Source organism: Vulpes vulpes, chromosome 16, assembly GCF_048418805.1.
Source record: "Vulpes vulpes isolate BD-2025 chromosome 16, VulVul3, whole genome shotgun sequence".
In the NCBI taxonomy this organism is placed as follows: Eukaryota; Metazoa; Chordata; class Mammalia; order Carnivora; family Canidae; genus Vulpes; species Vulpes vulpes.
In genome coordinates, this window is record NC_132795.1 from 29,870,274 (window position 1) to 29,882,446 (window position 12,173).

The following is a 12,173-nucleotide window of genomic DNA, read 5'->3' on the forward strand; positions in this document are numbered from 1 at the left end:
GCACCAGAGGACAGGAGACCTTCTGGAAGGGAAATCACCTTTACTTCCCTAGTCAGCTGTCATGGCATACCTCACCTTCACAGAATAAGAGGATTCTAGGATCCAGCCTCTCGCCCTGAGATGAGGAAACTGAGGCCCAGATGGCTCCCCAAAGTAATCTCTCTGTAACTACACTGTCCAGTCTGGTAGCCGTGAACCTCATGTGGCTGTTTGAATACAGTGAGAGATCCAGCTTCTTCGGCTGTGCTCGTCAGGGTACAAGTGCTTACTGGCCCCCGTGGCCAGCGGCTACCATCCCAGACCACACAGCTCTGCTGAAGCCGGAGCGATTGCTCCTGGGTGTGCCGGTGGCACGGCTGTCTGCCGGTCCTTGCCCTTGTGTGACACGGGCCTTCAGGGTCCCTGCCCACCTCCCAGGTGGTCTCCATAGGGTTGCCAGACCACACAGGGCCTCTCCAGAGTGCAAGGGGTCTGACCCTCCCGACTAACAAAGTTCCAGGAGTGGGGAGGTGCTGCAGTGCTAGGCATCTGGGAGTATCTAGAAATCCTGCTGGGACTAGAACCACACACATGCAGGTCAGGCACACGCGTAGGCCTGGCTGCTTAGAGCCTGTTCCAGCACAGTAGAAGCATGCAGTGGCCTCCGCATCCCGGGGAAGGTGCCGGTGGACCTGAGCCTTGGCATCAAGCAGGTTTGAAGTTGCATCATTTGTATCCTGGCTTTGTGCTCGTGGTCCCGTGAGGGGGTCTGCTAGCTGCAGACTCGTCCTAGGAGGGGAGCTACTCCCATATACGGGGTGGGGGAGGTGAGCTGTACTTACCACGCTGGGTTGTTAGGGGACAAGAGGTAATCTCTGTTCACAGCCACCACTCAGGAACTGCGGATGTAGTCGTCCTTTTCCAAGGACTGCCCAGCTCCAGGTTGCTTAGAGGAGCGCTGCTTAAATAATGGTCCCAGGAGCACACCCCCCCCCCCCCCCAAGTCCTGGGTAAGTGCCCACCCGGAGTTGCCTAGCCGACCACTTTGTGCCCACGGCAAGAGTAGAGAGCCAGGAAGGCAGCATCCTCTTCCTGTGAGTTAGCCTGGGCTGTTCATGAGGTTTGCGAGCTAGTGGATCTACGTGAATTACGATCATGGTCTACTTAGTAGTCTACTTAAGGCTTTGGGCAATAGTTTAATAATTGGCAGCTAACCTCTTTCGATCCAGATAAGCTCAGCGCTCAGCTAATTCACCCTTTCTACAACAGAAAGAGTGTGAAGGAAGACATCAGCCCAGGCTTTGTGACAACTCTGGGGAGTTTGCCAGGGAGACTTCCAGGAAGTTGCAAGTGGGGTTATGAAATTCTCAAAATTCAATTTGCACCCACTTTAATATTTTCTAAGGGGTGCCTGGCTGGCTCAGTCAGTAGAGCGCATGACTCTCGCTCTCAGGCCGTGAGTTCAAGCCCCGTGTTGAGCATGAAGCCTACTTAAAAAGCAGATAAATAAATAGAAAATAAAACAATAAGATGCCGGTGGGTGCTTTAGCGACAGTAGGAAGTTAAGAAGTCCACGAACCCATGAAGGTGTCTGCCCAAAAGGCTACACAAAGTCCTGCATTACTGAATCAGCTTTCAAAGTGAATGTTCCATGACAAAGGCCTGTTGAATTTGGCCTCCATCATTACAGAGTAAAGGGCTTTTGTTTGGTCACATCTTTGTCATTTAAGAAATTTTTAAAAATGATATTTATTTTTATTTCAACATGTCAACTGTGCATTTCCAAAACAGCAGGCTTTTCAAAGGAATAAATCAGAACTGTAAACACAAGACACAGTATAAGTTTTTGACTTCCTAGAGTCAGTTTCACAAACCCACATACTGTACATTCATAGGTGAGGTTCAGCCTGTCGTCCACTTCTTTATTTCTCTAATTACATAAGCATAATAAATCATCTGATTTTAAAGGTCACTTAAAATGAGTCATGATAATTTACAGTACAGTACGTTTCAGTTCAAGTGCAAAAATAACTATTTGCTTAATTCTATTCCTTTCCATTATTTTATTTTTAAGCTGTGTTTTGTGGCAAAGCTAGACATCCAAATATAGAATCTCTCCTCCCAGATGCAGTATTGGGCAGAAGGATGGTGTCGTGGAGAAGCCTTCAGTCCACAACTCATCCTAATAAGGTGAGTTGCTTGTTTTTCACTCTGCTTGCCTCCTTCCTCTCTCCTGTGCTCACTCACAGTTCCTACACACACCATCGTGGACCTTCACTCAGCGAAAGCAGCATTCCCTTTTCTACAGCCACCCCCCCTCCCTCGGCTTCCTCCTATTCTCAGCTTTTCATTTTCAGCAGCAGGCTTGACCCGTGAGTCACCGAGTCACTGTCCTGGCCGTAGCTGTACTATTTACAGTAGCACACCCCTATCTGATCCCCGGTGTCTGACGGGATCTTTGTGGAAAAGAATATTCTGAGATTTGTTTCTTTAGTCATTGGAAAATATAGTTACTTCTTATTCTGGTCTTTTCCATTCCTGGCCTCCTATTCACCAACTTTTCCCCTCACCAAAAACAAAAATTTACCCATTGTGTAAATCTTAAAAATTGTATCCCTCTCCCAGGCACTTAAATCTTATACTGTTATTTGTAAATAGTACTGCTTAATTCGAGAAACCCTTAGGAATCCAGTGATTTTTAAAAAATTCCATCAGCTACTTAGAGCCCAAATCACTATAAAACTGTTAAATAGTGATAGAGGCTACTTACAGTATCACTATATTTAGTAAACTCTTGTCTGTCAAGCCATAGGATACTCAGTTGGTTGGTTGATTTGAATTATTCCCTCCTCTGGTCTTAAAGCCCATTTAAAACAAAAGGCATTTTAAAGCTCAGTTTAGTTTGCAGTAGTCAGTAACGGCTTTTGCTGCTCAGAGGATTGACTATTTTCATTATATACCATATACATATAAAAATATATTTGCTAGAGATATGCCAAGTTTCTGATGAAACTTTCTTTTTCTTTTTCTTTTTTTTTTTTTTTTTAACAAAAGCTTATAAGCTAGTAACTTTTATCTGGCTACTTTTCTTAAATATGTAATTTTTTTAAATAGTTCCCTTCAAGAGAAACAAAATTATAGATGTATTTTATTTCTTCCCAGTTTGCATTAAGAACCAAATAATTAGAATAAATAATCAGAAGAGGGAAATTGCATCAGCATTCACCTTGAAACACTTTCTTTCCCTCCGCTTACTTAGTGTAACTGCTGCTCTCAACCCTACTGCATTGGCAAAGAAGTCCTATGGTCCCTAACCTAACCAATCGCAGAACTGGAAGTCCTCCCCAAACTCCCATTTCCCCTCTGTGCTTCCCAGGGAGATAATGGAAGTTTACCTGTTTCTGCCAACATGTACTGTAGCTCCTGTGTGTGTATGTGTGTTTCCATGTTGATGAGTCCAGGTATTTAGAAGCGTGTATAGTGCTATGCTTCTCAAGGTGAGGCAGGTCTTAGGTTCAGGGAGCCTCTCCCTGTGTCCTGGCAGAGGGGCCCGGTTCCATGCAGGGTGTGAGATGAGTGGGAGCCCTCAGTGTCCCCCAGCGGCGGGCTGAGCCTGCTGGTCCTCCCGCTTCTCCACATGCTGGTCCACACTGGGGTGGGTGGGGCTGCTCTGCGTCTGAGGTGCTGCTGCTGGAGGGGATGGCTGGTTTCTAGATGGGTCAGACTGAGTCTCACGTGGGACAGGCCGGGCTCCACCAGCTAGAGAATCACCCCGATTCTCATTGGTCCCCTGGAAGGACAAAAAGAGAAGATGTTCTGTAGTTAGTGCTACTAGCAAAGAAACCCAACACGTTTTATATGCCTTCAAGTAAGATCTAAGAAACATGGGGAGATCACTCTGAAGTAACTTCAGGGAACAAATAGAGGAATAAAGATAGAATGTCTTACCTTTTATCTCCTTTCCTATGTGCAACTGCCAAAGCCGCATGAAAAACACAAACACTATAAGCAGACACATCTTGTGGGTAAAGGAACATCACTACCAAGATGCTGGTTACTACTCGGAAAACAATCTACATCAGCAAATATGTACTGAGCCTCCACCATCGTGACAGGTCACAGAGCCAGCAGCATGAAATGAAACTCGGGTCATTTCCTGAGACCACAGGATCCAAGAGCAGGAAGCAGCCTCAGGGACAAGGCCAGGAAAAGACTGTCCTGGAATTACGAGTCCTGATGAATATTTGGGATTTGAAGTACATACTAAAAGTTAAGACCGAACAGCTGCATAAAAAGGGGGAATGGAAATAAGCTCTTAGGGTCACCAACCGTAAGTAGCTGCGAGTTACGCATACTCCAGCACATCACCCCCATCAAGTCTGTGAAATGCCACGTGGGCACATTGCATGATACATTCTTGATTGATACAAATCAAGAAACATGTTTTTTTTTATAATGAATTTTCCTTCAAAAAGCTGACCACCAAAGAAAAAGTTTTATTTTTGTGACTGATTCTAAAATGTAAAGAAATCTTAATATAATGACTTTTTTTTTTCTAGAGATTTTATTTATTCATGAGAGAGAGAGAGGCAGAGACACAGGCAGAGGGAGAAGCAGGCTCCCTGCGGGGAGCTCGACATGGGACTCGATCCCAGGACCCCGTGGTCCCAGGACCCTGGGGTCACGGCCTGGGCTGAAGGCAGAGGCTCAACCACCGAGCCACCCGGGCTGCCCAATGTAATGACTTCTTATTCATAAGAATAAGCCATACCAGCCAATGTTTATTAGTCCTGCCATGCCAGCCAAAGAAATGTAATGCGACATAAGCCTAATAGGAGGAGTACCCAAAGTAATGAAAACACTGCTATTCGAGCAGAAATCTCATCCTTTCTTCTCCTTCACCTCTCTTATATGCTCCTCCCACCCCAAGATGCTCCTTTTTGACTGAGCAGGGACATTCATGTGAGTTTATAATCTTGATAAATGAGTAATATCATGCATGGGCCACAATGCATTATGAGATTGGGTGAAGAATCAGATTTCTTCAGGTTTAAATTACAGAAATATTACATGTTTACAAAGTCGTGATAAATTTAATTAAGGTAGCTCAAATTTTCTAAAAAGGAAATTATCCAGTTACTCCTTATTTTTATCTTTCTTATGTGTCCTTTGAAGCTACTCTAGATAAGACCTGATGTGTGTGACTCACTGAGTATAAGGATGTGATTAATATATAAACAGGGAAGTAGACTCATTACTTTAACCCAACTATTCATAGAACTCACACTTGATCATTTCCAAAGACCGTATATAGCTCTAGTTAACAATTACCCACACTATTTTATCGACTCAGGAGAGACCACATCTCTAGGGACAAAAAACAAAACCAAACACACTTTTTATTTCTCATGTGAGGCCACCAGCAAAACAACCCATTTCCCATTAGACTCCTACTTTGGCTCAACGTACTAATGTATCAGATATTTACTGAAGTCTTATTATATCTATAATGCCCCCACCAGCTTTTTTGAATTACAGAGATTAATAAATAATGGTCTCCCGTGACAAGAACCATATATCCTCACTGGAACTGGTATCTGTCAACACTGAAATTTTAAAGAAATATACAATTTCTTGGATTTATTTTCTTTCTTTCAAGAAACATCTTCTCTAAGAAGCCTTCCTGAACTCCTTAAGGCAGAATTTTCCCTCTGCAGAACTGTGTAATACACCTCTATAACGCACTTGTCCCAGAATACTGAAATTGTCCGCCTGTCTCTTTTGCCCACTAGACCTTCCCTAAATCTTGCTGAGTGAATCACACAGCTGAGCCCACTTACGGGAGCAAATTTACCTGCAAAGGCTGTATCTCAGGAGCTCGGTTGTCTCTTGTCAGCTGCATCATCTCTTTAATTTGGTAGAGTGCATAGACAAAGGTCACCCAGGGAGAGGAACTGACCCCCCAGGCTGGCTTGTTCACATCCTCCTGTTCTTCCTGGTGCTTGGTTTTCTTGGGTGGAAGTCTGGGCTCGATGCGTGGCAGGACATCCTCTGTCTGTTGCTGTACCAAGTCAATGGTTGCTATGGGAACAGGACTAGAGGGAACAGGAATCCTTTCTGCCAACATTGTCTTGTCTGGAGAGAAAATCACGTTTAAATCATTTTTCAGTTTTCTACATATTTGAACAAACAAAAATAAATAAGCAGACAATCCTGTAAGACCATTCTATGTACTTGGCAACATCAGTAACTTGCTGTGTATTGAGGGCTGCTTGGTGCAAGGACTGAACGATCGATGTGATGTTGATCTTCCAGGACCTCTTTATGTCTATACATAAACTTACATTTATTTACGGAATGTATTTTTTCATTAAACTTAGATATCACTTAATCTGGGGACATGGCTTATAGTGAATGTGGCCTTACGTCCATTTACAGGGCTGAGTTTTTAAAGATAAGCATCAAAACAGTAATAGTTGATTTTATTGGCCTTTTACTGAAGGCAAGGACCAACACTGTGTCATCCACTTAGGATTTTAAAAAAAAGTGAGAAAAATCAGCATTGGTCCTCCTTTCTGTGTAACTTGTTAGCATTAAAACCTGCCTCTGGGATTTTCTGTGACAAATTAGTTTTTCCCTTAACAGAAGCACTTAAGCTACTTAAGGCAAATGCTGCTTAAAGAACAGAACATCAAAGATGATGAGCCTTGTTCTGGGACATAAGAGCTAAGCAAGAATATTTCCATTCTGCTGGTTGGTTTTCTTCATTAAAAAACGAAAGTTGATTCAACTTGTATATTCTATTTGATAGAACCTCCTTTCTATTTAACAATTTTAATGAAGGCCATGCCTGGGTAAGGAAAACTTCAAATTTAAGTTTTTTAAAGATACTTTTTTCAAAGGAATGTAAAAGCATAACAGTACCACTCTCTATTGTAAAATTACTGTATAACTTTATATGTATTTGATTCAAATTTGAAATCCCTTAGAATACCAGAGGAATTTAAAACCGGCTACTTCCTGTATTACCTCGTACTATAGAACAAAACAAAACCAAGAACTTTAAGCTACTTAAAATGGCCAGTACTGGTTTCAGCACAGCTTCTCTTAGCAGTGGTGCACAGAAGTTCACGGACAGACCACGGGGAAAATGCAGCCAGGCAGCTGGGCTGTGTGCTGTTACTACCTCCGGGCTTCTGAGGGGTGTGTGTAGAATTCTCCATGGCTTCAATCTTTAGAACCAGTAAGTAATAATGGACAGGTTTACCTTCTTCTTCATCTGGCACTGCCAGCCACTGGATCAGGGCAAAAAGCAGGAGGATCACCAGGCAGGCCATGCCGATCCCCCGAAAAGTCGCAGCAGCCCCTGTGAGAACAACCAGAGCACTAAATAGAGTAATTCCAGGAAGTGCAGATGGCCTCCATCCCAAATTGTCATTGTGCTGAAGTGCAGGGAAGGCAGCAGAGCTTGGGATAAACCAGAGAACAATGAATAGCCAGTGGCTTCACATGGTGGAAAAACACAGGCCTGCTACATGCCAGGAGCCCCCGATGCTGGGGTTGGGTTGGTCATTCATCAAAGCTCAAAACTACATTTACAAAGGATCATCTCTGAGCCTCTTACTGTAAAGGTCCATGGTGCTCTCTTCTTCCTGAACCCCCAGTAGGGTTCAGCAGCCCTACTGACCAGGAATTGGAATGGCAGAGACCGGGGGCAGGGTAGTCTCCTCACCCCGAACCCTGGATCTCCGACGAGGGAGATCCGACACCGCAGACACGTGGTGTCAACAGAGACGTGGGGACGTTACCAAAGGCGGCAAATCACTAGAGTTTTCTGGAATAACAATAAGGAATTCTCTTTCCTCTAGCATCATTATCAGCAGGTTTGGGGCGCCTTGCTTCAAACCAAAAGCACATGTGCTTACTCTTGTTTGGCTCCTTTGAGGGACCGGTGTAGCATCCCACTAGGCTGTCAGAAAGCGTGCACAGGGACAGGCCGGCTCTAATAATCCTGATGACTTAAGCACACTGCTTTACAACTACGGCTACCATTGTGTGAGAAAGGTAACCTGGACACTGGAGTTTAGCTCCTGGCAATCCAGTAGTAACCTGTTAACGGAGGTGTTTGTGAAAAATCTTAAGTTTTCAACAAAGAAGGAGGGGAAGAGGAGAAAGCCGTTCTTACCAAAATAATTGACTAATACGCCTCCGATCATGGCACCACAACCTCTCCCCAAGCCCAGGTGCAGGCCCTGCAGGATGCCCTGAGCAGAGGTCCTCAGCTCAGGGGGAACTGCCGCACTGAGGTAAGAAATGCATGCAGCCCAGATGGCTGCGTGCGTCACTCCTGGAGAGGAAGAAGAGTGGGGGTGTCTGATGAGTGTTCCTTAGGTTACTCTTTTTTGGAGTGCAAGATATTTAATCACACACACACGCATACCTAATAAAGACATACACTTGATTTCTAGAAAAATATGCATAACATAAAATTTACCATCTTAACGATTTTTAAGTGCATAGTTCAGTAGCATTAGGTATATTCAGAGTGATACTAAACCATCCATCTCCAGAATTTTATCATCTCAAACTGAAACTCCTACTCATTAAGCAATAACTCCACTTAGGCCCTGGAAGCCACCATTCTACTTTTTCTGAATTTGACTCCTCTGGGTCCCTCATATAAGCGGAATTGGAACTTGTCCTTTTGGGTCGGGTTTATTCACTTAGCATAATGTCTTAAGAGTTCATCCAAGTTGTAGCATGTACCAGAATTTCCCTCCTTTGGAATATCCTCTTGCACGGAGATAACACTTTACATTCATCTTTTGATGGACATTTCTATTGTGCCCACCTTCTGGCTATTGTGAATACTGCTGCTGTGTATATGGGGTGCTCCAGCATCTGCTGGGTCCCCTGCTGTCAGTTCTTTGGTGTGTACGCCTAGAGGTGGAATTACTGGTTCAGATACTGAGAGCACGTCCAACACTTTGGGGAACTGCCTGTTTTCCACAGTAGTTGTACCATTTTACATTCCCATGAGAGATGCACAAGAGTTAGGTCCATTTTCTCCACTACAGTGACCAGCACTTGTCACTATATTTTTTTATAATAGCACTCCTAAAGTGCTATTATAAAGTGGTATCTCGTGGTTTTGATCTGCATTCTCTAGTGGCTAGTGATGAGGAGCGTCTTTTTATATGTTTACTGGCTACTTGTATATCATCTTTGGAGAAATGTCTACTTAAGTCCATTTTTGAACTGGGTTCTTTGGGGGTTTTTTCTGTTGAGTTGTAGGAGTTCTTTATAATTTTGGGTTTTAACCCCTTTTTGGACACCTATTTTGACTTAAGGTTATTTCTAATTTTTCCCATTATAATTAGCACCATGATTAACATTTCTAGAGATACAGCTTTTTACATATCTGAGATTATTTATTTGGCAATAATTCTACAAATATACTTACTGACTCCGAGGATGCCTTTTTAGTATATAGTTCTAATTTGTTTTCCAAAAGCGAATAGAGACTATTTACAGTGCCTCAATATCCATTTCGTTATATTTTCACCATTTGTTGGGAGGGAAGGAAGGATAAAAATAACAGATTAAAAATACTTTTGTTTTGGCAAGCTGCATTGTCTGATTTTAAATCTTTATTAGAGTATTGCCTTAAATGTAATAAAAAGATATTGTCATAATAGGTTTTATAACTGGAAGGGGTATAGAAATCATGTAGTTCTGCCTAGATTAACTCATGAGCTTTCTCCCTGAAAAATAATATCATTTGGAGAGAACAGCATCAGAAACTCCTAACTTATGTTTAGAAAAATAAAAAGATTAATATTCATTTAAGATTTAATCTGACATTAGTCTGCTTCTGACCAAAATGGAATACTGGACTAGATTTGCCACCCTTCTGAAACAATAAAAACTGGACACAATATATAAAACATCTTGTTCCCAAGATGCTGAACATCAATAGTAAGGACAGTGATCTCTGACTGATGGGAAACAAATAAGCCACACCTTGCTGCCTGATTAGAGGTTTGTTTTTTTAAGGTTTTACTTATTTATTCATGAGACAGACAGAGAGGCAGAGACACAGGCAGAGGGAGAAGCAGGCTCCCTGCAGGGAGCCCAATGTGGGACTCGATCCCAGGTCCCCAGGATCACGCCCTCAGCCCAAGGCAGACACTCAACCACTGAGCCACCTGCGCTGCCCTCCCTCCTCCCCCAGTAGGGTTGAAAGCTGCCGGGCCTAGAGGGGGAGCCACTGAGTTGAGGAGACCCAGGCAGCTGGAGTTCCAGGGGTGAGTACCAGAGAGGAGAGAGCTTTACAGAGAGAAGCCGCAGGGATCTGCAGGTGGTCGCCCTCACGGGGGTACCCGCGTGTCGCAGCAGAACCACGGGTACAGACTCCATGACCAGGGAAAGCAGCATCCAAAAGCATCACAGAGAACAGTACTCCGATCCCATACAGGGCCTCGACACTACCTGCTTGCGCCAAACTGGAAAACTCCCGATTCCTGGGATTGGGAGAGTCCTCCCAGGGGTCTTGTGTTTGTATTATGAAAGAATTAGTCTGAAAGCCGTCCTGGGCCCTTCAAAACTCCAAAGGATCGTACTGTTTCCACGTAACCTCCCTGTATCCCGGTACAAAGCACAGGAATATTTGTAGAAAGAACTGAACTGTCCAGCACTAAAAACAGTAAAATGCACAACGTCTAGCATAGGGTTCAGTTACCAGGGATGAGCTAGAAGGTCCAATAATGAATCAGCAGTGTTCCACTGCACGCCTTAGATTATAGGCCCTATAGTTGAATAAAAATAATTTTTATGAGGTTTATACAGGTTTTGGTAATCACTTCAAGTAGGTTATTTTTTACCTAGAAAAATGGACTAGATTAGAAGTAGTATGTACACTTAATTTCCACAGAAGTTAAAGTATTTGCTTTATCTGAGCAAACAACTGCAATACCTTAGATGTGTCAGCTTTTTCAGAGCTGAGTAATTCCTAGGTAGTCGCTCTTTTTTAAAGATTGATTTGAGAGCGAGCGAGCGAGCACAGTGGCACCTGAGCAGGGAGAAGGGCAGAGGGAAGCGGCGAGAATCCCAGGCCCGCTGCCTGCTGAGTATGGATGCACCGGGGCTCGACCCCAGGACCCCGGGATCGTGGCCTGGGCAAACTAGGAGGTGGCCACTCAACCGATGGTGCCACCCAGCAGCCCCGTGATCTGCATTGGTGAGTGGCGACACAGTAGTTAGTACACGATGGAAATGTCAGGTGTTCCCCTTTAGGTCATTAAAGATGCTGCTGACTACATTTCTTTTCAGTTCTGTATATTTCTTCATTAGCAACACTAAGGGGAAAATTCAAATGTTCTAAGAAATAAGATGAATATATTCAAAGTGAAATACAACATAGGTGTGGAAATCATTTCTTAAAGATGAATCATTAAGGGGCGCCTGGGGGGCCCAGTGGTTGAGCGTCTGCCTTGGGCCCAGGGCGCGACCCCAGGGTCCTGGGATCCAGTCCCACATCAGGCTCCCCACAGGGAGCCTGCTTCTCCCTCTGCCTGTGTCTCTGCCTCTCTTTCTGTGTCTCTCATGAATAAATAAATAAAATCCTTATAAAAAAAAAAAAGATGAATCATCAAAGATCTGAGACTGCACCAAATGACTGTAAACTAACTTTATTATTATTTTTTTAAGATTTTATTTATTCATGAGACACAGACTAAGAGAGACAGAGGCAGAGACACAGGCAGAGGGAGAAGCAGGCTCCATGCAGGGAGCCTGACGTGGGACTGGATCCCAGGTCTCCAGGATCACGCCCTGGGCTGAAGGCAGCGCTAAACCGCTGAGCCACCCAGGCTGCCCCTGTAAACTAACTTTAAAAGTGAAGCCAAATCCAGCGATATGTCTGTGTGTGAGCAATCAACTGCTGGATTTACAAGTAGACAAAGGTAGGCCTATGTATTTATGTGATCAAAACTGTAACAAATATATTTTTATTATAATTCCAGGTCAAATAGAATTGTAGCGGTAAACAGGATTCCTTTTTTTTTTCTCTCAAAATTCTAACGGTTTTCTAAAACCTTGAGTTCCAAGATAAAGCATTTTTCAGCAGAATGACTGAAGTCAGATTCTTTTTTTTTTTTTCTAATTTATTTACTTGACAGAGAGAGCACCAGCAG

General features: G+C 43.6%; 2 protein-coding genes and 1 long non-coding RNA gene across 15 annotated transcripts in view; 2 read left to right on the forward strand and 1 right to left on the reverse strand.

Moving 5' to 3' along the window:
• Positions 1-12,173, forward strand: part of NEMP2 (nuclear envelope integral membrane protein 2) — a 42,894-nt gene that overhangs the window by 24,591 nt on the left and 6,130 nt on the right. The window lies entirely within an intron of this gene.
• MFSD6 (major facilitator superfamily domain containing 6) overlaps positions 1,710-12,173 on the reverse strand; it is a 70,405-nt gene continuing 59,941 nt past the window's right edge. For 9 of the 12 annotated variants that reach the window (XM_072741144.1, XM_072741143.1, XM_072741145.1 and 6 more), the window contains 4 exons: positions 8,165-8,326; positions 7,247-7,345; positions 5,834-6,114; positions 1,710-3,769 (listed from right to left, as the gene is read on the reverse strand). In XM_072741144.1, the coding sequence (XP_072597245.1) occupies positions 3,566-3,769; positions 5,834-6,114; positions 7,247-7,345; positions 8,165-8,326 (746 nt within the window). In that variant the 3' untranslated portion in view covers positions 1,710-3,565. Of the gene's footprint in view, positions 3,770-3,927; positions 3,953-5,833; positions 6,115-7,246; positions 7,346-8,164; positions 8,327-12,173 lie in introns of all 12 variants that reach the window. The other 3 variants (XM_072741148.1, XM_072741149.1, XM_072741147.1) reach the window with 1 other exon arrangement.
• LOC140595846 (uncharacterized) lies at positions 2,083-5,365 on the forward strand. Its single transcript, XR_011997751.1, has 2 exons — positions 2,083-2,169; positions 3,962-5,365. It is a non-coding gene; the product is annotated as an uncharacterized lncRNA (long non-coding RNA).